General features: G+C 46.0%; 2 protein-coding genes and 1 non-coding gene across 4 annotated transcripts; 2 read left to right on the forward strand and 1 right to left on the reverse strand.

Annotated features, from left to right (window-relative positions):
* Positions 1-2603: 2603 nt before the first annotated feature.
* Positions 2604-5581, forward strand: LOC124700701 (L-gulonolactone oxidase 2-like). 2 transcript variants are annotated; one of them, XM_047232787.1, is made up of 3 exons: positions 2604-3633; positions 3766-4906; positions 5377-5581. In XM_047232787.1, the coding sequence occupies exons 1-2, from the start codon at positions 2968-2970 to the stop codon at positions 4861-4863; spliced, it is 1764 nt and encodes a 587-aa protein (XP_047088743.1). In that variant the 5' UTR covers positions 2604-2967; the 3' UTR covers positions 4864-4906; positions 5377-5581. The 2 variants fall into 2 exon arrangements, with proteins under 2 accessions (XP_047088743.1, XP_047088742.1); XM_047232786.1 differs by lacking the exon at positions 5377-5581 and having other exon boundaries at positions 3766-4991.
* Positions 5582-10334: 4753 nt separating this feature from the next.
* On the forward strand, positions 10335-10406 carry TRNAQ-CUG. The gene has a single exon. It is a non-coding gene; the product is annotated as a tRNA-Gln (tRNA).
* A 334-nt stretch (positions 10407-10740) lies between these two features.
* Positions 10741-15401, reverse strand: LOC124704422 (probable LRR receptor-like serine/threonine-protein kinase At2g16250). The gene is made up of 4 exons (XM_047236677.1): positions 13742-15401; positions 12337-12465; positions 11670-11692; positions 10741-11540 (listed from the first exon to the last, which is right to left on the reverse strand). The coding sequence occupies exons 1-4, from the start codon at positions 15361-15363 to the stop codon at positions 10969-10971; spliced, it is 2346 nt and encodes a 781-aa protein (XP_047092633.1). The 5' UTR covers positions 15364-15401; the 3' UTR covers positions 10741-10968.
* Positions 15402-26960: the final 11559 nt, after the last annotated feature.

Genomic DNA, 26960 nt, shown 5'->3' on the forward strand with positions numbered 1-26960 from the left:
TTGTTGGTAGGTCAAAATCCGACGCTATTTTGCGCCGAACTGGAGGCAGGTTTGGCCTGGGGGCGCCGAGCTCCCATCCGCGCGTCCAAGGTCGGCTCCGTAGCAAGCAAATTCTGGTGAACTCGGTTGGTTTTGAGCCAAAAATAACACATAGTTCCGGTGGTTTTTAGCCAAAAGTGACACATAGTTTGGCATACAAATTAATACAAAACAAATATTTCAACAAAATGAGCTCATAATTTAACAAGTTCATAAACAAAAATTGGAACATATCAAACTAGTTACTAACTTTGCGACGACTCCACAGGCTCTCCACTAGATATTTCTGCAGCTGGTCATGCACAATGGGGTCTCGGATCTCCTGGCTCATGGTGAGGAAGGCAACCCACTATGCTAGTACCTAGTGATCAGGCTCTGCAAGAGGACCATATCTGAAATATGGTTCCTCTCACTCAAGCTCTAGGTCACCCCTCTCATTCTCAATGATCATGTTGTGCAAGCACACACAGACATTCATCACCCCACCTCTGAGATTTATACCATGTCATGGCGGGAAACCAGACAACTATACAACTCTGTTGGAGCACACCAAATACCCGCTCGACATCCTTTCTGGAAGCTTTTTGTTGTGTGGCATAGTTGGCATTCTTTGGGAGAAGAGGGCTCGAGATAGTTTTCACAAATGTTGACCATCTTGGATAGATGCCATCTACCAAGTAGTATCCCTTGTTGTAGTGGTGCACATTGATCTCAAAGTTCAATGGGGGAGCATGACCCTCGACAAGCTTGGCAAAGATGGGGGAGAATCCAACATGTTGATATCATTGTGGGATCCTACCATACCGAAGAAGGAGTGCCAAATCCAGAGATCTTGAGTGGCCAGTATTTCAAGTATGACACCGCAACCTCCCTTGTGGCCCTTGTACATTCCCTGCCACTCAAATGGACAATTTTTCCATTTCCAATGTGTTTAGTCGGTGATTTCAAGCATCCCAGGAATCCTATTGCTTCATTGATTGCAAGGATCCGAGCAGTGTCTTGGGCATTGGGTGATCTCAAGTATGTTGGTCCAAACGCAGCAACCACAACCCTGCAGAAATTTTACAAGCAATCAAGGGCGGTGGACTTGTCCATGCGCAAGCAGTCATCGGCCGTGTCACCCTGAGCTCCATATGCGAGTAACCTCATAGCCACCGTACACTTTTGGAGTGAGGAAAATCCTACCATGTCCGTGCAGTCCTTCTTGCATTTGAAGTATGGATAGTAAACTTGGAGAGCCTCCACAATGCCATGGAAGAGCTGCCGGCTCATCCCGAGATGGTGCCGAAACACCGTTGCGTCGTGAAACGGATCGGGAAATTAGTCGGCGTATAGCATGCAATAGCCCTCCATGCGCTGCCTTGGCTTGCACTTCCGGCGACCTCGCGCCGAGCCTCCACGACATGGCTTTTCATTCTACGCGCACATGCCGACCAGGCAGATGAGGATCTTCATATGTTCCTCGTCGTTCGCGGCATTTGCCTCCGCCTCCTCTTCCATCAGCTCGACGAAAGCCTGCTCCTCGTCATCGTCAGAGCCCCATTCCATGGCCGAGCAGGAAAAAGGCCGAACAACTCATGGGTGCGGTGGAAACACATCCGACCATGGAGTTTTTGTGCCGGCGAACAGCCACGGGGCCACGGGCAGCATGGAGGAGGTTGGCGCTGCGATGAACAACTTTTATTTGGACGGGGAGAGGTGAGAGGAGGCGGCGCGGTGGCGGAGAGTGCGGCAGCTAGAGAGGTGGGGGAGCGAATCTGGGAGAGAGAGAGTGCATTGTGACACCGACAAGACTAGCCCACTTGCTATTTTACTTCTGTTGGAGCCCCCGAACGCCCCCAGCTCGTTGGGTTTGTCCTGGGATCGCCGAGCGAATAAAAGGTTCAATCCGGCGAAAATTAGGCTCTTAGGAGACGAGTGGGAGAAAAAGGCAGCGCCGGCAAGAAAAAAAAGGGTCCTCGAAGGCTCTCGCGGGAGCAAGTGAAGATACACTTAGGCATTTTGTTTTGTTTTTCGATAGAAAACTGATAGAGAAGATTAATCTACAGAATGCGATCCGATCACGTAATCTTTAGTGGGATTGCGATGGATATACAAATCCTACATACTATCTCTATCTACCAATAATTGTATTTCTAGAAATAGGAGACAATTTAGTTCTCTCTTATCTTTTAGTAGTATGAGTCTTCACTCTATTAATTGAAAGAGAGGAATGATGACTGATGATTGAGATGGAGGAGAGAAACGATGATTGGAGGATGGAGTTACAAAGTGATTACAAGGAACTAATTGCTTGAATCTTGATGTACATATTTGGGGACAAATTATTTGAGAACGGAGAGGGTAACACGGTTCCAACCTGGTTGTGTGCACATTGAATGGTCTTATGCATGTTTAAATACACCAACGAAAAATCAACGAGAGCCAACGTATGATTCGATTGATTAGGATGGAAGCGATATACCCAACTTATCAAGGATTAAACTTCAGGTTTAAAGCTTTAGTGTCTTATAAAATGACGGATATTCTTTGAGCAAGAGACAATGTTTCTGCCGACAGCAAGACCGCTGTAGTGAAATTTATCAATTTCAAAATCCACCGAGTCAATTTCTCGAAGATGCTCACAGATGTGCGTGCACATGTTCATATGAGATGAGCGTACATACACAAGCCGGTGGACTTTCATTAGAAATTTACTCCTCGTACAGTTGGCAGGCAGAAAACAAGTTGCAGATTAAAAAGAACAAGGCTCTTCGACGATTCGCGCGGGGGACCATTCATTGACTTTGCAATCCTGGAGCTTGAGCAAGTTTAAGCTATGGCAAGCTCTTGCTCGTCTCAAAGGCTGGGCCTCGATCGCCACGGTCACTATACATTCTTTCTCACCTTCTACTAGAGAAACTTGAGGTGGCGCTGCGAAGAAGAGCAATGAGAAGTGGAAAGGTGCTCGTGGTTCTCCTCCTCGGTCTTCTCCTCGGAGTGGCCATGTCAAGCCCGTCGCCTGAGCCAGTGGCCTGCGCCCATGGCACGTCCAACTGCACCTTGACCAACGCGTACGGCTCCTTCCCTGACCGCAGCATCTGCCGCGCGGCCAACGCCATCTTCCCAGGCACTGAGCAGGAGCTCGTCGCAGCTGTGGCAGCCGCTGCCGCGGCCAATCGCAAGGTCAAGGCGGCCACCAAGCACTCCCACAGTTTCCCCAAGCTGGCCTGTCCCGGCGGCCGCGACGGCACGATCATCAGCACGGAGCGGCTCAACCGGACGGTGAGCATTGACACCGCCAGCGGCCTGATGACGGTGGAGAGCGGCATGGTGCTCAAGGACCTGATCCAGGACGCTGCCGCGGCTGGGCTCGCGCTGCCGAACTCGCCCTACTGGCACGGCATCACCATCGGCGGACTCCTGGCGACGGGTGCGCACGGGAGCTCGTTGTGGGGCAAGGGAAGCGCCGTGCACGAGTACGTGGTCGGAATGAGGATCGTGACGCCGGCGCCGGCGAGCCAGGGCTTCGCCGTTGTGAGGCAGCTCGGCGTCGACGACCCCGACCTCGACGCGGTCAAGGTGTCCCTCGGTGTCCTTGGCGTCGTCTCCCAGGTACTCCGTAGTACTACTTGCTGTTCAACCATGGATGCATCTTAGATTCTTAGCTCGAATAATTGCTTTGGATCGAGTTCAAGATGAGATCAATTGGTCGGCAAGGCTAATATCTCGATCGGCCATGTGCAGGTTACGCTTAAGTTGCAGCCGATGTTCAAGCGGTCGGTGACGTTGGAGAAGCGCGACGACACGGATTTCGCGGCGCAGGTGGCCGTCTGGGGCGATCTGCACGAGTTCGGCGACATGACGTGGTTGCCGTGGCAGCGCAAGGTCATCTACCGCAGGGACGACCGTGTCCCCGCCTCTACACCGGGCAACGGCCTCAACGACAACTCCGCCTTCAGCGGCAGCTCAAAGCTCGTGCTCAGCGCCGTCAGATCATTGGAGGAGTACGTGGAGAACGCCAGTGAATTCACCCGGTGCCTGGCGGCGAGGGTGGTATCGAAGCTGTTCGAGCTGCAGGGGTACGGCTTCACCAACAGCAAGAAGGGCTCCTTCTTCATGGGTTACCCACGCAACCCAGTGGTGGGATTCCAGAACCGCATACAGGCGTCCGGCACCTGCATCGGCAGCTCGGAGGACCTCCCCTGCATATGGGATCCACGCAGTCGGGCCACTTTCTTCTACAATTCAGGCTTCAGCATCGCCGTCTCCAGGGCGCCTGCGTACATCGCCGAGGTGCAGAAGCTCCGCGACCTCAATCCGCGCGCCTTCTGCGGCCTGGACTTCAAGCTTGGTGTGCTGCTTCGCTACGTGAGGGCCTCCTCCGCGTACCTCGGCAAGTCCGACGACTCCCTCGACTTTGACATCTCGTACTACCGCAGCTTCACGGAGGGCGAGCCGCGGTCGCATGCGGACGTGATCGACGAGATCGAGCAGCTCGCGCTGAACAAGTACGACGCCATCCCGCACTGGGGCAAGAACCGCAACTTCGTCTTCCACGGCGTCATCGCCAAGTACCCCAAGGCCGCCGAATTCCTCAAAGTGAAGGCCAGGTACGACCCGGATGGAATCTTCTCCAGCGAGTGGAGCGACCAGGTGCTTGGGATCAACGGGAGCCCCAACATCGTTGGAAGGGGCTGCGCCATTGAAGGTCTTTGTGTCTGCTCCGATGACTCGCACTGCGCGCTGAGTAACGGAAGAGAGTACTCATGCCAGCCCGGGAAGGTGTTTCCAGAGGCGAGGGTATGCTCGCTCCGACCCACCACCAGCCGAGAGGAACTGTGATTCAAGATGCATGCGGGTCAAGCACCACTGCCATCTAATGCTGGTACAGTAATTAAGATTGCCATCTTTGATTAGTAATGTTAACTACTTGTCCGTGGTGTCTTGGTGCCATCAAACAACGATGCTCATTTGCTCGTGTCCCAGGAATGCCATCAAATTAATCCTCATTTCGAGAATGCCATCAAACCATGGGTGGAGTCACCATTCATTTCCATGTTAAAACTGTTGAAATAATGGCCCTATTGACCCATCTAACATTTTAAAATTTAATTAAATCTCCAATCCCAAATGTGTGGCAGCCTAAATGTGTTTCAAGTTTTCAACCCATGTTATTGGGATCAACATGAGTGGTAAGAACTGGGTGCCAAGTTTAGTCTCATGACAGGAATAATACAGAGAAGATAACATCATCGAGAAGCCGCCATTACTGAATTTGACTAGACATAGTAGCATACTGTGTTAACGGTTGACACTAGATAACATATCACTATCTTGGTGGGCACTATTTCGCAGGAGCAGGGTCACCTCAAAGGTTCCTTGGTGATGAATTGCCTCCATGCGTCTGGTCCAGGAAGTCACGCCTTGGGTTGCAGGAGATAGTCTGAGAAAAAACATAAGAAAATGGTTAGAAATACTAATTTTAGGTGCAACTACATATATATACTATCTCCGTTCCGATGAATAAGGTTTATATTTTTTCAAAAATTAAACTATGTAAAGTGTGACCAAATTTTTAGAAAAAATCATTAATATGTACAATTCCAAATCAACATATTAGATATATCATGAAATATATTTTCATATGATATCTATATAATATCATACTTCTTGATAGCTTTTTCTAAAAATTTAATCAAACTTTAGTTAGCTTGACTTCTTAAAAAAAGATCTTGTTCATTGGTATGAAATGAGTATATTTGAAGAACTCAAGCACAACATGTTGGGCATGGCTTGCCGTTTCAAGGCTCAATGCTACTCTTGGTAACTTGGAAACATACCATCCTAGTTTTGCATTTGTGGGGGGCACTATGCTAACTTGTAACCGCTGCGGGTGCAGGGGACCACTTTTTGTTGCATGATCATATAAAACTTGAAGATTGATTAAACATAGAACATAACACTATGTCAAACTTGTTGTCAATCATTTCCAAAATAAAACATGGGAGACTATGTCAAGCATTCACAAATTAAAACATATCACTATATATGTCAAGTATCCGCACAATAAAACATAGGAATTGTAAACTAAAACACCATAATACAATCCAAGCATTTTCATATAAAGCATAGAACATTCTAAACTAAACTCTAAAAATAAATTAGTCATTACCAGTAGTAACATAGGTTGCAACACATAAGACATTGCTAAAAAATGAGTACAACATATATTAGTAGGAAAATGGCTATTGGTAATGTGTGAATATCTATTACTGGTCGCAGGCCCCCGCCCTATACTGTTAATGTGCCAACGGTATTAACTACTGGTAACGTGTGAAAGAGCATTTCGTCTCCTAAGTTAGTTTTATGTTTTTGTTAACAACACTATCGATTGTTTAACCGTGTGCTAAGTTGTTGAAAGAACATCTCTCATAATTATGTTTTGTGTGTTTGATGAAAACATATGTGATGATCTAATGTGGCTTAGTGTGCATAAAAGATCTACATTATATAGCTTGAAGTAAGGAGTATTCAAAGGGAAAAGATGTGGATGAAAAGGAAGAAGGAGGAAGGATTTCTAGAATTTCCGGCCGGAAATTCCGGCCCGGAAAGAATTTCCGGCCCCCAAATTTTCGCTAAGGACCTGAAGGTCCGGGTACCCTGGACACCCCCCGGAAATTTGACCGGACATTTGTGTCGAAGGGGCGGAAATTCCGGCGCGGGGTGGGGGGAATTCCGGCCCCAACTTAAACCAGAATATTCGCCCCCAAATTTCTGCAACGGCTACAATGGGTGGGGGGTATAAATACCCCCTTCTTCTTCCAGCTCAAATTGCTCATTCTTGCCCAAGTTCATCCACCATTAGAGCCACTTCAAGAAATACAAGATTCACTAGATCTCCTCCTCCAACCATCCAAAGCTCTTGATCTTTTGAGGATCGAAGAAGAAGACCCCGATCTACATCTTCACCGAAGCGATTTACATTTCCCCCTCATTTGATTGAGGGGCCCCTTTGCTAGTGTTCCATTTGGAAACCCTAGTTGATTGTGGCTGATTTGTTCTTATTATTGTTGTTGTGTTTTGTTACAACTATTGGGAACCCCCGATTCAGTTGTGGATGTGTGCCCCAAGAACCTTGTAAAGGCCCGGTTTCCGCCTCGAGGAAATCCCTTAGTGGAAGTGGGCTAGGTTTTTATGGCGTTGCTCACAGGAGACCTGAGTGAGGTATTTGTGGCGTTGGTCTGGCCTTTGTGGTGACCATACTCCTCCAAACGTAGACGTACTTCCCCTCAAAAGGAAGGAACTACGGGAATCATCTATGTGTCTCCGCGTGCTACACTCTCGGTTACCTCTATCCTTATTAGCTCTATTATATCTTGTCTAGCTATATCTTGCTTAGTTGTATATCTTGTCTTATAGGTAAATTCACATAGTTGAATATCTAGAGAATTTACCTTTGTGTCAAGCCTAAATTGAAAAGAAATAAAAATTGGGTAGCACCTAATCACCCCGCCCCCTCTAGGTGCGGCATACGATCCTTTCAGCTGTGTAGGGTTTATTGATTCAATAGCACAAGACGGTTAACCTCTCAATATGTGAAAAGAAGATTTACATGAAGACGGTGTTCCGTAGTGATGATAGTGCTCTCTGAAGTTGGATCATGTCCATCTAGAAAATCCGTCACCGGAAAGGTAGGAGAACAAACAACGATTTACTCGTTACCATTTTTTGTGTTGGCTGATAATTCCAAGGCCGGAATATCCGCACGTGTGAATGGTCTCCCCCTGATTTCTGGCAAAAAAAACCGCCCCTGGAAAACGTCTATGGACCCAAGTCCGCCCATTTCACGTGGGTCTCTAGTGTCACCGGATTTTTGGGGGCCGGATAAATTGGGCCGCCCGGATATTCCTGGTGGGCTAGATTATTTGTGGGAGGTTGGATTATCCAGCCCTATTGGCCGGAATATGCAAACCTGCGCAGGGGCCAATGGCTATATTGTTGAGACGAGTTATAAACCCCCTCCCCCTGTAGGTTCCCATACGATCCTTTCAATCGGTATCAGAGCATCAACTCATTTTCGAGCTTTACCGCCTAAGAGAATATGGGCAACGAAGAGGAAGAGGTTAGTGATCATAAGGAAACGGCTACCATGGAGGACATCAAGGGATTGGAGTGATCCACATATATATATATACTCCTTGAACACCATAGTCAAATGCAAGAATTACCCGAAATGATGATGCAATTCATAAAATCCAGTACAACCCCTAACTCCTCTACCACCACTCTTTTGGATGACACTCCCATTACGGAGAAAATTAATGGTTCGAGTCCAATTTGGCCCCTCCTAACATTATTTGGTCCATTTGGATCCCTCTATCCTAAATTTCTGACTCCACCCATGATAGCCACTGGTATCTACTACATAAATGCAAAATCTCAATGTGAACCACTTTATATTCTAGGTTACATAAAAATATAAAATCTAGCAAATTTTAAAGTGAATATTTTTTCTTTTCCGACGTAGAATATAAATTAGTTTGTATTGAGATTTTACGTATTTGTAGTATTCATCGTTGACTATCTCTACGATTTTCTTCAATTTTTTTTGTAAACTTTGAATTATGAGTTTTTTGAATGTTTTAAAATAAAAGGCTACGTATTGCTCTGTCTTAGTTTAGCCACTCTCCAAAGGATGGGGCAATGTTGCCCATTTGTATCAGGAAGTCTTGCGCAAAAATGTCAACTACTGTGCCTCCACCGTACTATGGCATGTTTGTACATCCCCATAGAGTTTGCAGACCATTAACTTATACAGAAGATTTTGATAAGCAGAAACATAAAAGCAAATCACTATAGTATAAATCTATACCACTATATAATATAGGAAGGTTTGAATTTGAATCTAGCACCAAGTTTTGCAGCTTTCCTGCCAATGAATATTTGAAGTAATTGAAGCTGTTGATTCATGTGTTGAGGCTGCTATCTGCCGCTCATCATACGCGAGCTCATTAAATCTAACGGCCCAGAATGTTTGGATTCTCTACCTTTGCATCCCATCATTGCAGGCTGAACCTGCTGGACACTTCCAGATAATTTCATCACGCCAACAAGAGAACTCAGTTTCTGTCACCGGGTAGCGGGTGGCCAGGTGTTGTGGTTATCCTATGCCCATCTATCTAGGGTGCTGGAGCCCAAACAAACACCCTTTTTTGGGCCGGCTTCAAGGAGCGACTTTATTGGAGCCCTCCAAATTTTTACACTACGAACTGGAAGCTGCTATTTCGGTGCTTCTTCAAGCCGCTGCCGACTCCAAACTCTTTTTCCGGTATTCCCTCCCACCAATCTCCATGCTACATACCAAATGCCACTGAACCGTTTGTTTCTATTCTTGCCCCTGAGCCGACCAAACAGACAAGACATAACAGAACCCGATAGGGTTCGTACCCAGCCGCCGCCGCACGCATCTGGGACGCTGCCGCTCGATCTCCGGCCACCGGCGGCGCCGACCTCCTCCAGCCGGCGGAACAAGGTCCCCGCCCCACGAAGACCTCTCTCCCGGCAAAGATTCTTCATACTGCTGACTAGAAAAAATTCTTAGAAAAGAGGGAGCGAACCAAAAATGACTTCTTACACTGTTCTTGGAACGTTTAATCATTTATGAAGTAGTCCCTCCATCAGTCCGTCTAAAATATAACTTGTAGGGAAATATACTGTCTCTAACATGCAACTAATTTTGATCGTTATTTTTAGTCTGAATACTTTGTTAAAAATATGTGAAACTATGACAATATTATATTGTCTATTTTGTCATGTAGTTAATTAATTATTCGTCATGACAACATTGCAAGTCTACTTTTATGTAGATAAGATTTCTCACAGTCCTCCTAAGACCTCGATCATGTATTTCTGCAGTAATGTGTTCTGAATTTTTTTTAAATGCACCTATAGATTTATCACAGCCTCCTAAGACATCGATCGTATTTGCTTAACATATTCATTGCATGAAAGTTCTCGTTACAGATTAGGCAGCCACTACTGATTATGCATCACGATCCTTGTGTAATGTTATTGCAATGAAACCATTTCTCGCTAGATTCTTGCCGATAAAGACATTGTTTGACCATGCGATAGAAAAAAATCCATTATTGTGAAAACATCTTTCATGTTATGAAATCTACAGTAAGATGCTTTTTTTTTAATTATAGAAAATCACGTACGTAAAGTTTACTACTAAATATAAAACGATTGGCCATTCAAATAGACTGGGATACCTGTGAATAAATAATTTCTTTTGGATTTGCTGACAACATGGTCCTATGGTCTAGTGGTTAGGACATTGGACTCTGAATCCAGTAACCCGAGTTCAAGTCTCGGTAGGACCTCTTTTTGCATTATTATTTTTTCCTTAAATTTGACCGATTATCAGCTCCATACTACCTAGACATGAACTCTTTGAAGTTAAAGCACGCAATTTGTTTTTTTCCTTAAATTTGACCGATGAAAATTCATGATGACCAGTTATAAATTTGACCTATTATCAAAAATGATGAATAGTTCAAGATGGCAAAGCTTTTTTTAGCTCAATATCAGCTCCAGACTCCCTAGACATGAACTCCCTTCTGAAGTTAAAGCACGCAAATTACACCTAAGTCCACTTAATGGTACGTTGAACGAGTGATGAAGTGTCATCCAGAAGTTCAGAATGTCGCATGAGTATGCTCACCAAAACTATTGGCTACTTGCAGCGCCGTTTATTTCCCTGTATATCACATTTATTCTCAGTACAGGCTACAGAAAACTGAAACGGCAAGGGGGAAAGAGAAGAAAGCCTACTCCCTGTATGCACAGTTTTTGCAACTACCACGACATCAATATGTGCACATGAGAGGATGACTATACATATCTGAGGTTAACAAAAAAAAGTATCGCTAATATGTGGTAATCCTACACAACATCACTGTCTTCCAGCTCTAGTGAACGCGGGAACATCTCCCGTGAAGCCTTCTTGAACGAGAACGAGTTTTCGTCCTCATCGCTTCCGTGCAATTCCGCCGAGTGTTTGCGCGTAAGTGCTTTCCCTGATACTTGCACCTCCGAGTACCGGTACGAGTCCCCGTGGAAAGCAGAACGCCAAGAGCTTCGAGATGAGGTACTCCTGATCCGAGGTGAACTGGAGCTCGAGAAGAGCTCTTCCCGGACCACCCTTAGCGGGTTCTCCAGCGCTTTCAAGATGTACCGAGCAAGTGGCCGCCTAGAGGGCTTTGGATTCAAGCATGCCTTCGCCACAATGGAGACTGCCCATACTTCTTCTAGGTGGTCTTCGTCCACAATAAGTAAAGGGTCTACAATATTTGAGATGCTCTCCTTGTCATGTGTTTCAATATAGCCTAACGTGCTTGCCAACCAATCCTCTGAATCAGTGTCACTTGAGCCACTCGCACCAAAATTCCCGGTGATTATCTCAAGCAGCACCTTTCCAAAGCAGTAAACATCATATGAGCAGCTAGCAGGTGGACCTGTTGGTGAGAAAAACATGCCATAATGTTAGACAACATGGTTAGTAATTCTCATCAGAATTACTGCACATATGACGTAATAGACTACAAAACTACCGGAAAGGGAAGTTATGCAGAAGCTTTACACACCTGATATATTCTTGTCAAGAGACCTGTAAAAAAGAAAGAGACAAATGTAGATGTCAGCCATATACTCATACACCGAATTTCCATAGTTTTTGTTTACATAAGGACAACCCCCTTTTGTATAACAAAAAAGTAAACTAGTACTTTCTTTTGGGGGCATGATGTGAAAGCTTCCTTACTTTATAGAGAAAAGGTATAAATGACAGTTATATGTTAACACAATGTTCCTGTAACTGGAAACAACAGCTATTTGTCATCAGATATATTCAGTACTGTTAACTTGTATTGGACACTATCATCTTGATCTACACTCTTCCATCGAATATACCAATCAACTTTTGCCAAGAAACCTGTTTCCTACGAAACAGGGATGAGGAACAACTAACATGTATGATGAATTGTCAAGTTAAATGTGCAACAACACATTCTTGGAGAAGTTATGTAGCGAGAAAAAAGTTTAGATGCCTCCAGTTCATCAACTTTATTTGGAGTATTAAACTAAGGATAAACTGTATCGGCCAACTACATATGTAACTATTTTTTAGTTGAAAGCGTGATTTGTTTTTTGTATATGCAAGTGAGATCCTCGCAATATAACCATTTATGCTGCTAAAGTTTCTTTTACAGAATAGAGTGCCAATTAGAGTAGACGATGAGATAGAGATCATACTTTGATGATCTCAACACCCTAGAGAAGAAACTCCTGCTTCCCTCACTTGGTTGAAGGCAAATTTCACTCAAACTTCCAAGGCGCACTTCAAATTTGTCTTCAAGAAGCACACTGCTTGCTTGGATATCTCTACAAATATTATGATGGGATCAGACACAATTAAAAATGTACTAACATTTATTCAAACATCAAAGAAAACGAGCAATATGCATACATGCCTCAACAGACTTGGAGAATCGGATTTAAGGCAATTGCCAGTTGCAACACCGTGACAGGGAGAATACGAGGCTTTCATATAGTTATGTGGTAGCATAGTATTTTTGAAGCATTTGAGCAATACTATAGTTTCTCAAAATACCACAGTTTCAAATACTTTGATGTGTTTGGCTGTAACTAAAGACTGTGGTATTAATACTTCATTATCTCTGAAAATGTGCTATTTTTGAAGTATTGGGAAAACAACTCTGGACCTCTTTTTTCCAAAATTGAAGTATTGCTATGCCAGGCAGTTAAATACTATGGTTTTGTAATACTTCAGTTTTAGAAAAACTTTGTTCCCAAACTAGGCCCAGAGTTGTTATAACCAAAACCATAGTATTTTATGTATCGCCTGGCAATACTTCAGTTTCAGAAAAAGAGGTCTAGAGTTGTTTTTCCAATACTTCAAAAATAGCACATTTTGGGGCATACTGAAGTATTAATACTGCAGTCTTTAGTCACAGCCACCACACATCAAAGTATTTGAAACTGTGGTATTTTCAGAAACTGTAGAACGATTGAAATTCTTCAAAAATATTTTGCTACCAAACACAGCCTTAAACATCTGAAGTGCAGTTTTGCAATTAGGGAGTGTTTTCTTTCTTTTGTTCATGTCTTATCCTTGACCGCGCCTTGTAAATTTGTTTGATTGTTTCCCATCTTCTTAATGCAAAACTATATTGCCAACTACTTCTCATACAAAGAATATCCTAAACAACTAGGTCCACAGAAAATGCAAATCAGGTTATATGCTGTTCACATGAAGCCAACACATGTAGGCAAACAAATGTCCTCTCCATTAAATGTCTGGTTAAAAAAATCTTATACGTATAATTTATTTTCAGCAATGGTTCTGCGAAATGCACTGAATGAGATTTGCAACAAGGAACCCATTTCGAAATGCCTACATAGGTATTGTTCTCCTTCTGTCACTGTTTCACTTAAGGTCTCTAGTACTCGTAGAACTTTTTCATTAAATTTCAATCACCTGATGAGCTACATAGCATCTGAAGCTCCCATGTTCTTATCATGTTGTTGACGCTGAATCTAGCTTACCATAGCTATCAGGTTTATTATGCAATAAAATCGATGTACTTACCATACTCCAAAAAAAAAAAAAAATAGTGCACAGGGTGCATAACCATACCTGTGAACCAATGGTGGACTGCATTCATCGTGAAGGAAGCACAAGGCCTCAGCGACACCAATGGCAATCTTCAGTCTTGTTATCCAATCCAATGAACACAACCCCTCTTCGGGATGCACTGGCTTCCTGTGCAGTGCGGTTGTCAAATCTCCCTTGGCCATGTACTTGTACACCAGCAATCCCTCGCCATCCTTGACCAAATGCCCCAGCAACGGGACAATCCTCGCATGGGACTTTTTCCCAAGAAACCCCAACTCCACTATGTTCTTCTTACTGCTCTTCAGGTCGGTCTTCTTCACGACGACATTTAAGCCGCTCTCTAAGGCACCACGGTAGATGTCCCCAGAGCGCCCACGCTTAACAAGGTTATCATCTCCGAAGCCGCCCGTGACATGGTGCAGCTGCTCGTAGGTGAACCCATCCACAGTAGCAGGCAAACCCTTGGGTGGACTGTTAGCTGCCCAGGATGGCGACAGCACCATCGGGTTCACGCTGCTGCTCTTGCGGGCAGAGCGGACGCCGTCGTCGTTCTGCTCCAACCCTCTTCCTCTCGGCCTCCTTCTCCCTCTCCTCACCATACACAGAACCAGTGCTGCAAGGAAAAGGGCAACCACGACTGCGGCAGCTCCTCCAAGAACTGCTGCTAGTGCATGCTTCCTCTTGACCCCTTTCTTGCCCGTGGGTGGGTCTGGCAATGGCGATCCATTCCTCTTGTAGAAACCCTCGCAGTCACCACGGCTGCGCTGGCTTGGCATGCCTGTCAAGCAGTTCATGTCGATATGGACTGCTCCATCAGAGCCATTCACAAGAGCAGTCCCGGCCACTAGGCCGAAGTAATTGCTGGACACATCGACCACCCGAAACCTCTTCTTGAGGGACACCTCGAGGTCATCGCCAATTGCACCGTAGAGCGAATTCCCCGAGACGCTGAACAGAACCCCGGGTCCATCACCGGCAGAGGCAGACACGACTGGGAGCTCTCCAGTGAGATTGTTGTTGGAAAGATCAAGGACCCGGAGAGCCTTACTGTCGAAGACCGACGCGGGAATCGGGCCGGAGAGGCTGTTACCGGCGAGGACGAGGGCGGCGAGGCTCCCGGACGAGCCGAGGTCGGGGGGCAGGTCGCCACGGACGGCGGCGGAGCGGAGGTCGAGGACGGCGAGCGACGGCGGGAGGCCGCGGCCGAACCAGGCGGGGATGGGCCCGGGGAGCGGGAACCCGGAGGCGTTGAGGGACTCGAGCGCCGTGAGGCCGCGCAGCGCGTCGACGGCGAAGGCGAGCGCGCGGGCGGCCGCGCGGGTGCGGCGGAGCCCCGCGAGGCGGATCCCCGCGACGCGGCCGGCGCGGCAGGCGACGCCGGCCCAGGCGGTGCAGGGGTTAGCTCTGGCGGGCCAGTCCCGCGCGCGCAGGCCCAGCGACGCGCGCAGGCCGTGCAGCGCCGCGAGGTCCTGGGGATGGAGCGGCTGCGGCTGCGGCTGGGCGAGCGCCAAGGAGGAGAGGAGAAGCAGCGGGAGGAGGAGCAGGACGGCGAGGGCGCGGCGCGGAAGCATGGGGGAGGTGGTGGAGCGGAGTGGGTGTGTGTGAGGTAGCGGTAGCTGCGGGGTGGTGGCGGTGTGTGTCATGGCGCGGCCATGGCGGGGGTGGTGCGCGCACGCAAGGTGTTTGGGTGCCTACCGTGGCCGATTTCCTCGCCGGTCAGCGTCTCGGGAAGCAACCGAGCTGACCACGGGGAGCCGCGAGTGGGCGTCGCTCACTTACATGTGGGCCCTACCCGAGTGGTAGTGGGGACCCGGAGGGAGTGGCGGCTGGGGAGCGACCGAGCGAGGTGTGGTCTGACTGGATTGATTGAACTCATCATTGCCGCGAGCGTGCGTGCGTGTGTGTTTGTGGCGGGCGCTTACATGCGGGCCCCATTCTTGGTCGCGCATGTGGAATATTCTCATACATGGACCCCTTTCAGTAATTTAGGTTCCTGTCATTTTCGGTTCTCTAGGAGCCGAAAGAGGACACGTTGGGTTCCTCACCGATTCGATTCCGGCACCAAAAGCTTGCATCCAAAAGCATGGTGGCGCCGCGTCATATCGAACACGTGCTACATCATCGTGGCAGGTGTGTTGCTCTAGGCTCCCTTTGGATGTAGATACTCGTGAAGTTCAAAACGCTGAAATGTGGTGCAGTACCAAATCATGGAAGATGTTGAATGAGATACAATTCAAAAATTATGTTGTTTGGATGGCAAGTGAAAATGTAAGCTGAATACGTCGCAAAAAAAAGTAAGCTCAATCAGAACCATAATTGTTTCCAGATGTTGCCATGTTGCCCCCTAGTTGAGACGTAAAACTGACAGGAGTTGAGAAAAGATGCGGTAGTGGACGTAGTTAAGGAAGAAGGTTTGCTTCTTTGCTATAAGTTTGCATCGATGCCTTCGCAGGTGTGGCGGAAGATCGGAGTTGAATTCGAGCAGTGGAAGAGAGCTAAGCTATGTGAATCGCTAGGAGAGATAGAGTGAATCAGCCCTAGGAGTCTGCGTGGAGTTGGGGGACAAATGTCCGTGATTGATGTCTTGTGTTTAACTTTTGTAATCAGTTTCTCCTCTCTGTCTTAATATAGAAGACCTGCATTTCTTGTGCGTGTTCTTGAAAAGAGGACGACCGGCCCTAATCCAAGCTCCTTCGCAGTGATCTCCATGTTGTATGACTGCCAAGAAAGAACCCCCATTTGAGCACCTCCGCTTTGCAACCAAGAAGGACTAGTCCTAGTGAGAGCTCCTATGCGTCGGTGGTCAAGAACGACCGGCCCCAACTAAGAAGTCCACGGGGAAGGGGACAAGGAGGTGACTAGGGTTGAGGAAGAAAAGACCGAGGAGGTGGCTGGAGTTGAAGAAGCAGACCTTGAGATCCGTGGCTATGTGATCCTCTCGCAATGGTGGCGGTTGTGAGCGGTTTGGAGCCTCCCATGGATACATAGGGGCAGTGGTGGAGTTTCAGCGATTTTTCTAGAAGGGCCTAGATGTAGCAGCGCAAGATTTTTTTTCAGCATAGGGAGCCTTGGTGGGCCGGGCTAGCAAGAGAAACGAAGAAGTGCCAAAATCCTGGGTGGGCCACGACCTAGTTAGCCCCAATGTAGCTCCGCCCCTTCATAGGGGTAAGGTTATGTGTAGTAAGGTGGCTCTTTTATTTGGTGACAAATGCTAAGGAATCAAGTTGCATTTTTAATTAGGAATTTGAGAGACAACCTGTGGTGACCCGGCATACCACTGCATGTTGTAGTATGCCAGTCATTGATATAACATTCACGAAGTACCATTCCGCAAATATTACATTCCTCAGAGTAGTACAACAGAACATAGCAGGGTCCATAACTCATTCACTTATTATTACAAGCATCAAACATATATTGTCTTGGAGCTCCTCTTGAGTCCTCAGAGGAATACTCCTGGGTTCGAGGTGAACCCAACTTAGCTTACAATATAAGAGTCTCATTAAACTATACATTTATTGCCTCGAGCAGCTACATACTAGAGTTCGGGTCTGCTCGGTTACTCGCTACTATCTGGATATCTCTAGGCTTGTTCTCCTCCGGAAGCCTCCCGGATCCGTAGACTATGAGATATTCTATGCCTTCAACACCTCCCGAGAGGTTCGGTTCATCGTAGCCGATGATCTCGGCTCCTTCATTGTTGTCGTAGTCCTCCTCCGGACGATTCGGACAATCTAAGCATGGGATTTAAGAGTGGTATGAGTACGAGCGTACTCAACAAGTTCATTATAGATAAGAGGTGTTTAATGCACTAGCTACGATATTAGGCCGTAAAGTCTAATACCAATGCAAGTTTTGGTAAACATTTCTTCAAGAGATTGCTTTTATTTCAAAGAGCTATGTCCGTCGGCCTTCACCGGTTTACTAGAACTTCATGGAGCTCCTTTCCGGCCGCGTGTCGTAGTTCCTTATCCCGAACGAGGAGTGACAGTCACAGTTCTTTACACTCGCAGAGGTGTGTTTCTTTACCCATAAGAGATCTTAACCTTGGTGCCAACCGAGCAGCTTTCCCGTCCACACTTCCTTCGGTGTGAGGCCCGGTATAAGGTCTAGCCAATCATGTTCCTCCGCTACCTCGAACACCCACCCTTTGTTGCATGCCCCGACCCTGGGTCCACGCCGGTCCCATTATTCCCGTAGATTTCAAGGTGGACCCCGACCACGACGACAGTGCTGGGCTCTACCATACACTCTTACGCCGGTAGCTGCAACCCATCATAGACCGCAATACCGTGGGGACTTCGGACTCCCCAGCCTCACCGCTTGCTCCTTCGGGCGACAAGTGTACTACGGACAATGCCGTGGGGACTTAGGACTCCCCAGCCTCACCGCTTGCCCCCTTGGATTACAAGTGTACTACGGTAAAGCGCATCCGTTGATGAACGAGAGGTGGAAACACTTTTGACTACTCCGTCCCACTCCGGATCTTATGGTTAACACGGGTATTACGGCACAAGAATCATCTGGCGACATTTGTTGTTTAATCCTAGATGGATATAAACCCGTGCAATGGAACCTCCACCATATCAACACAATCCATGGTTCCATTGCCCACCACATAGTCATATTCATAGTTATGAAAGTAGTGGTTTTGATTTTTATGCAATAGTGATAACCATAGTACTTTGCAATTAATTTGATAGAAATACTCAAATGACATGAGCAAGTGATGAACTTGCTCGAACACTGCAAAGTTTTGCAGGTTGGAAGGTGTGGACTGACCCTTGTCCTCTGTCTCTGAAAAATAGCATCATTGTCCGATAAGGGCAATGGTTAAGGAAGCAATTATGCATGATTCCATTTTTAGGGTTTGTTCCCCCCTTCCGATGTCGTTATTATTTCATGTAAGAGGTTAATACTAAGAATAATTTGGGGATACTTGATTTAAAGTAAAATACAACCTTGAAATGTTGTCAAGGTGTTTTTAAAGTCCAAAAGAATTTATGGACTTATTTTCATTATTGAAAATACTATATGTGATTTAAATGATTATTTTAATCATCAAATTTGAACTTGTTCTTGTTTATCTTCAAAAATTCTATCTCATATTTTATTCTGATAGAGTTTTTTATACTGAGTGGTTTTCATATTTTTAATTATTTTTTTGGAGCTAGGAAACATTTATTGTGTAATTTCAAAGTTTCTGTATTTTTAAAGAACTTGTGAAATGGCAAAAATGCCCCTGGGCCCACCTGTCGGTGTAACCCAGTGGGGTTAGGTCGACCGACCCACCTGGTCCGGCTCGACCAGCCTCACTCCTCTCTCTCTCTCTCTCTCGCGCGTGTCCGAACCCTAACCCTAATCCCCTCTCTGGCGATTCATGTCGCCCCCGCCGTCGCCGCTCGATTCCGGCGAACTCCGCCGGACTTGGCCCCCGCCATGGTGCGCAATCGACGCGCCCCACGACGGCGGTCATCCTCATCCGCGTCGATCTGGAGCGGTTGCTGCTCCAGCTCGTCTTCGATCTCCTCCGAGGCGGCTAGGGTTACGGGATCGTGGCGATCCCGCTGCTTCCTGGGCTCCAGGCGCGATGGCGCCGCCGTGGGCCTTGCCACGGTGGTGTGGGGTGTTGCGGCGCTTGTCGGAGCATGGCCCGGCCTGGCCAGTGCTACCGAGCACTCGGCGCGCGCCGCCGTGGCCGCCATGGCCGCATCCGCTCGTCCGCTTGCCCCCGGTATGTGCGCCACCTCCTCGCTCTCTTTCTCCTTTGCCTGTTCTACTCCTTCCCTTCCTCTTCTTCGTCTAGCTTGGTCACCGGCTTGCCGTTCCTCGTAGAGGTGCGGCCATGCCGTGATGCTTCGCCGCTGTTCTGCTCGTGTTGCTGTGCTGCTGTGCTGCTCGTGCTGTTGTGCTGCTGTGCTGCTCATGTTGTTCAAGCCACTGCCTCTACTAGCCTTGGCTATTGTTGCCCTGGCCATTCCAGTGCTTACCATTCTTGCTAGGTTCTTCCCTGTGCCTCTGTCTTGTTTCTATGCTTGCCTGACACTCATGTGTGATCATGTATGATTTAATGGCTTAACTGTAGATGGCTATTATTGCAAATTTGCAAGTGCCAGTGTTGTTGTGGCTAGTTCTTGTGCTCTAACTCATGAACCTGCTCATCTGAGCATTACTGTTGGCTTGATGGTATGATTCAGTGATGAGCATGAAGTGTTTTACTTGTTTGTCATGGTCCAGTGGTACCTCATGTATTTGATGTGCTTCTGGATACAATTGTAAATGATTTATGTAATTGTCTGTGATATAACTGTTGCTTAACTGTGGCTATTTCATTTATATGATTCATGGATTGATGCCAGGCTTGCCCCTGTCAAGCTTTTGTATGCTAAGGCAAGCCCTGATGATCATATAATCATCAGTGCTTGATGATTTTCTGCTGTACTATGGCTTGTGTTTCACTGATGCTTTTACTTGACCTGTGTGGCACTCAAGCATGTGCTGGTGCATGCTCTTGCTTACCCCCAGCACCTGCTGTGGCTTGCAGTGATCTTCTAGATCATTAGCAAGTGTATGTATTACTGGTTGCTTGTGTATTTCAATTATCTCGTCTAGTTTGGCTTAATCACATGGATAATTGATGTGAACCGCTTCTGCGAGTTATGATCATTTCATTGAGTTTGGTAGGGTTAGATGGATGCCAACACTTGGTTGTGTACCCTAGCCCTCCTTTTGAACCCTACTGGGTGATGATATCTGTGCATGGTTTCTTTGTTGGAATTGGTTAAGTGGTTGAGGTGGCCTTGACAGCAATTCTTTGCTGTTAAGGTAGCTCCCACCCTTGTTGGCTAGCTGTGACTTTGTGGATGCATCACTGGGCAATCCTTGTTGGATTTCCAGTGCTCGTTGCTGTTGACAAACAAGAATAGGCACAAGTTGCCTATTTGTCTGATGGTTAGCGAGACCATGTAGTGCTAGGTGAGTTGGGTAGGCTAGATGTGAATCTTTCCCTTGCCTGGATTCTTTGGTTTACCCCGTGTTAACACAATGGGTTTGACCATTGCTTCCCGGGATGATTTCTTCGGTTTAATTCCCTTTTTGCCGGCATCAAATGGTTTGATCACCAAATGATGATGCACACGGGGTAATCACACCCTTTTGCTTGTGTGTGATTGATGCACATGCTTATTTATGAACAAAACCATCTGGTTTGTTCATGATGATTGGTATACCTCACTCCGGCTCCTAGAAATAGTGTGTTGGTGTAGAGGTTTTGCTTCGGTGGTTTGCTTGACTTGCCTCGCTCCTCCTTGTGACTTGTGATTCTTGGTTTGGTTCAGTGATGAGTTTGGACAGGTTGAACAGCACTGGATGTTCTTCTTGTTCTAGCTGTTCTTGGTGTTCTTGGTGACTTACCCTGTTGCCTGTCGATGGCTGAAACAAGTGACTAGGGTTTTGGCTGTGAAAAGCCTTTATATGGCCAGCCATTGCATCCCTGGTCGACAGCTCCACCTCCCCCTTTGGGTGACTCACTGTGTGTGTGTGCTCGCACGCACACAGCCATGTGAGCGTGTGTGTGTGTGTGTAGACAAGTGCTCTGTGCACTTGGACTCGGAACTTGATCTGTGGCATGGATCAGCTCGGCAGAGACTTGATCATATCCTCTTCATTTCCATTATTTGCTAACCTCGCCAAGTGGCAATGCCACTTGGCATAATGTGCTCTTTGTTGTGTGTGTATGCAGGGATCAAGAATTGATCAAGATGATCTAGAAGATCATCAAGTCCAAGATCAAGTGAAGATGTTCTTGTAGTATTTAGGATATTTAGATAACTTGTAATTTTCCTTTTATTTCTTCTATTTCTTTAATTCTTGTAATGTGTTGTAATTCCATAATTCAATTCTGAATATTGTAAAGACAATGTATTATGTGTGTGATTATCAATAAAGCTCAAATTTTCCTTAATGAGCTTAATGTATTTGTTGTATTACTTATTTTCTTGCTTAATGATAATTGTTTGATTAATTATCTCAATTTTGAATTATTTGATAATCATTTGATGTTTGAATTTGAAATTCAAATTCAAATTTGGTTTGAATTCATTCAAACACTTAACTTGTAATTCAATCATGCAACTTAAGATTTTAATGCAATAACACTTCTCTCTTCTCAAAACCCTAACTTAGATAAGTAAGAACAAATTTATCGCACTCTCGAAACCCTAACCCTGTAAGGTGTCGAGAGAGAAACCTGTCCCCCTTCAATGCAGTTTTGTTTTAAAAGCGCGAAATTTCCCCGTAAATTACAATGCAATGCACATCCCTTTCTAAAATCTACCCCTCGATCGTCTCTAAACCTAGGACATTACAGCCTTTCCCCCTTAAAGAAAACTTCGTCCCGAAGTTGTGGTTGTAATACCTGAAGAGTTCGGGGTATGTTTTCCTCGAGTCCTCCTCCTTTTCCCGGGTGGCTTCCCTCTCGGGATGATGCTTCCATTGTATCTTGCAGTATTTGATAGCTTTATTCTCGAGTTGTTTCCAGCTTTCCTCGAGAATCTTGGCTGGTTTCTCGATGTAAGTCAAATCTGGTTGTAACTCGAGCTCAGCATGTGATATTGGCTCATCTGGGGTCTTTAAGCATTTCCTGAGTTGCGACACATGGAATACATTATGAACTTGTGCTAGCCTTCCCGGTAGATCCAATTCAAAGGCTAAGAATATCTTCTAAAATCTGGTTAGTTCTCTCCGTTTGTCCACCTGTCTGAGGATGATAGGCGGTACTATAATCCAACTTGGATCCTAAAGCTTCATGTAATTGCTTCCAAAATGCTGACGTGAATACGGATCCTCGATCCGACACGATCTTCTTGGGCACTCCATGCTTACTCACGATCTCTTTGATGTAAAGATCAATGAGTTCCTCTCCTTTATCTTGCTTCAGTTTCATTGCTAAAAAGTGTGCACTTTTCGTCAACCGGTCCACGATTACCCATATCATGTCCTTCTTTTTATTTGTCATGGGTAGTCCGGTGATAAAATCCATTCCTATCTCCTCCCATTTCCATTCCGGAATAGGTAAAGGTTGTAATTTCCCTGCTGGGACTACGATGTTCAGCCTTCACTCTTTGGCAGGTATGGCATTCCGCCACATATTGTGCTATTTCTCTCTTCATATTGTTCCACCAGAAAAGCTCCTTTAGATCCATGTACATCTTCGTACTTCCCGGATGAATGGAGTATGGTGTTTGATGGGCTTCCCGGAGTATTACTTCCTTGATTTCAGCAATATCCGGAACACAAATTCTCTTCTGGAACCATAATGATCCAGATTCTCCACGGTGAAATTCCGATGGTCTTCCTTCATCTATCCTTCTCATCTCCTCCACGATGAATGGATCATCCAGACTGACCCATCATTATCTCATTCTTCAGGTTAACATTCAACTCATCGGCTAATTGCAAAGCCGATAATCCCTCATGAGCTTCCTTCTCCCAGAGTTGTATTTGGGCTTGACTTATTTCCTTCCTCAACTCCGATGATATTTCTTGTTCCATTCCGCCGGTGCTCTTCCTACTCAGTGCATCTGCTACAACATTGGCCTTTCCTGGAGTGTAATTGATGGTCAAATCATAATCCTTGATTAATTCTAGCCATCTTTTCTGCCTCATGTTGAGTTCCTTCTGAGTGAAGAAATATGTGAGACTCTTGTGATCTGTATAGAGCTCACACTTGGCTCCATAGAGAAAATGTCTCCAAGTTTTGAGTGCAAATACAACTGCTGCTAATTCCAAGTCATGTGTTGGATAATTCACTTCATGAGGTCTGAGTTGCCTCGATCCATATGATATTACCTTCCGATCTTGCATAAGTACACAACCCAATCCATGTTTGGATGCGTCGCAGTACACGGTGTAATCCTTGCCATCTTCAGGAACTGCTAACACCGGTGCTGTGGTGAGTTTCTCTTTCAGAGTCTGAAAACTTTTCTCACACTCATCAGACCACACGAATGGTGTATTCTTCCTTAACAGCTTCGTCATTGGTCCTGCTATTTTGGAGAATCCTTCAATGAACCTCCGGTAATATCCTGCCATTCCGAGGAATCCTCGGATCTCCTTGACAGTCTTAGGTGCTTCCCATTCTAGAACTGCTGCTACCTTGCTCGGGTTAACAGCGATTCCATCTTTACTAATGACATGACCAAGAAATTCCACTTGATCTAACCAGAATTCACACTTGCTGAATTTGGCATAGAGTTGATGTTCTCTTAGTGTTTGCAACACTATCTTCAGATGTTCAGCATGTTCAACTTTATCTTTGGAATAGATCAAGATATCATCGATAAATACGATGACGAACTTGTCTAGACATGGCATGAAAATCTTATTCATGAGATTCATGAAAATTGCTGGGGCATTGGTTAATCCAAATGGCACTATAAGATATTCATGATGTCCGTATCTTGAAACAAAGGCAGTTTTCGAACGTCTTCCTTCTTGATCTTTATCCGGTGATAACTCGGATCTTAGATCAATCTTGGAAAAGACTCCCGCTCCTCTAACTTGATCAAATAGATCTTGTATTCTTGGAAGTGGATACTTGTTCTTGATTGTGACGTTGTTAAGATTCCTGTAGTCTCCGCACATCCTTCTTCCTCCATCCCTTTTATCTACGAAGATCACGGGTGATCCCCATGGTGAAACACTTTCTTGTATGAATCCTTTCTGTTCCAAGTCATCCAATTGCTCCTTAAGTTCTTTCAACTCCTTGGGCCCCATCTTGTATGGTGCCTTAGCAATCGGTGTTGTTCCTGGAATTAGGTCGATAGTGAATTCTATCTCCCTATCTGGTGGCATACCAGGTAATTCCGCAGGAAACACATCCTGGAATTCATTTACTACAGGTATATCCCCCAATTTCACTTCCTTCATGCTGTTCAGCTGTATCTCAACTTCGATCTGGGTATGTTTGTCTCCTTGGTAAATCATTCTACTTCCATCGGGGCTTTTCAACGATACCGTCTTGTTCACACAGTCGATCAATGCTCCATTAGCTTCCAACCAGTTCATACCAAGAATGACATCAATGTCCTTCATCGGTAAAATGAATAGGTCCGCGTCAAACGCGCACTTATTGATCATGATGACTTGTTTTTGTTTGGTATGGGTTACTACTATCGTTCCCCGCGTAAAGTATGGTTATGGGTGTATCTAACTTAGTGCAACTAATCCCATGTTTCATGATGAATTGCTGAGAAATGAATGATGTAGTTGCACCAGTATCAAAAGTACTTTGCCAGGATGAGTGAGTATCTGGAGCGTACCTATCACCGCCTGATCGGAGTTGACCACCTCCTCCAGACTGGTGCAATTCAGCTTGCCGAAGGGCTTCTTATTCTTCCAGCTCCCTCCGGTGTTTCCTCCTCGACTTCCTCCTCCTCCAGATTGACCTCCTCCAGTGTTTCTCTTGGGGCAGTCCTTCAGCATGTGCCCCTCCTGGCGACAACCAAAGCATATAATCCTTGGTTTCTTGCAATCCTTGGCGAAATGCCCTGTGAGTCCACAGCTTCTGCAAACTACTGGATTAGCAGTCTGAAACGCTTGGTTCCTCCTACTATCGTAGTAGTTTCTGTTGTTGTTTTTGTTGTTGTTGTTGTTGTATCTTGGCTTGAAACTCAAGCTGGTATTGGGCTTGTTGCTAACAAATCTCTTAGGCTCAAACTTGGCCTTTTTCCTTTTCTCCTCCTGCAGTTGTTTAAAATCATCTTCCAGAGTGATGGCAGCATCCACCAACTCTTGGAACTCAGTTGCTCTCATCATTCGGAGCTGTACCTTGAACTGGGACTTAACCCCTTCAGAAACCTCTTCTTTTTCTTGTCCTCGGTGTTGACTTCTTCAACAGCGTACCGGAACAGCTTTGAGAACTCCCTGACATAGGTCAGGATTGCCTTGTCCTTCTGCTCGAGATTTTCAAATTCTCGACGCTTTAACTCCACAATACTTTCAGGGACATTGGATTCCCTGAACTTCCTTGCGAACTCCTCCCAGGTGAATACCTTTCCCGCCGGATAAACGGCTACAATGTTATCCCACCATGATGCGGCGGGTCCACACAACAGATGTGTAGCATAACGGACCTTCTCCTGGTCATTACATCCAACGGTATTGAGCTTTCGCTCAGTATCCATAAGCCAATCTTCCGCGTCCATTGGCTCGGGCGCGTATGCGAAAGATATAGGCTTGGTGTTCTGGAAGTCTGCTAAGGTGACTCCCTGATTCTCGGGTCTCTCTACCCGGTTCTGTTGCAGCAGCTCCTGGAAGAATTTATTCTGCTGCTCCAACGTGACACGTTGTATCTCTTCCACCATCTGCATGTACTGAATGAAATTCTGCTGCGTCATGGGTGGTGGTGGTGGTGGAACTCGATTCTCGGCTGCTTCGTCGGCCTCTTCCTTTTGTTTGGCTTCGCGCTCCATGCGCTGCGCTTCGGTCTCCTCTCCTAACGCTCCCGACATATCCCCCTAGTTACTGCAACACAAGATGATACTCATAATTACTCCATGCGCAAGTTTTCGAGCTCAACATTGTGCACGTAACTAGTCACGCAATGGAAATCAAGAAGCAAATCCAAATCATACAAAACATATACCATATATTTACATACTTAAGTGGTCTTATTACAATACTCAAGTCGATGTGAGTATGCAAACTCACTTATTAAAGTATATCTACAAATTTCTACAAAATATTACACTCTACAATACACGTGGTACTTGTGTATTGTAGCTTTGCTTCTCTTGGTAGTCTCTAGTCGATCTTCACTCCCGATACATTCCAGGCTTCCATCCGGTCGAACGTGTCGTTCTCCTGACAAAACCTGGAACATAAGGTCTCCCCGTTGGCTGGTAGTCGGAATCCGATGATGATCCTAGGGAGAAATCAGTGTTCATGAACTGATCATTCAGTGCATCGTAATCCACCCATCGGGTGTACTCCCCTGTACCTACACCATAGGTATTTCCTACATTCGTATCCGACTCAACCTGTGTCGGATACCCTCCAACTTCCTCCTCATTCCACGGATAACTCTGGTGCTGGGTCGTGGCATCTTCATTCATCTCCCCATCATAATACGCTGTGGTACTATGAGTTCCCGTATCAGACCCCAACGCCAACCCCTGGAGTTTTCTATCGGAGTCACGGAACGCTGATTGTTCCCGGATTCCGCTCCACCCTCATATCC

This window comes from Lolium rigidum, chromosome 3 (genome assembly GCF_022539505.1).
Source record: "Lolium rigidum isolate FL_2022 chromosome 3, APGP_CSIRO_Lrig_0.1, whole genome shotgun sequence".
Classification (NCBI taxonomy): Eukaryota; Viridiplantae; Streptophyta; class Magnoliopsida; order Poales; family Poaceae; genus Lolium; species Lolium rigidum.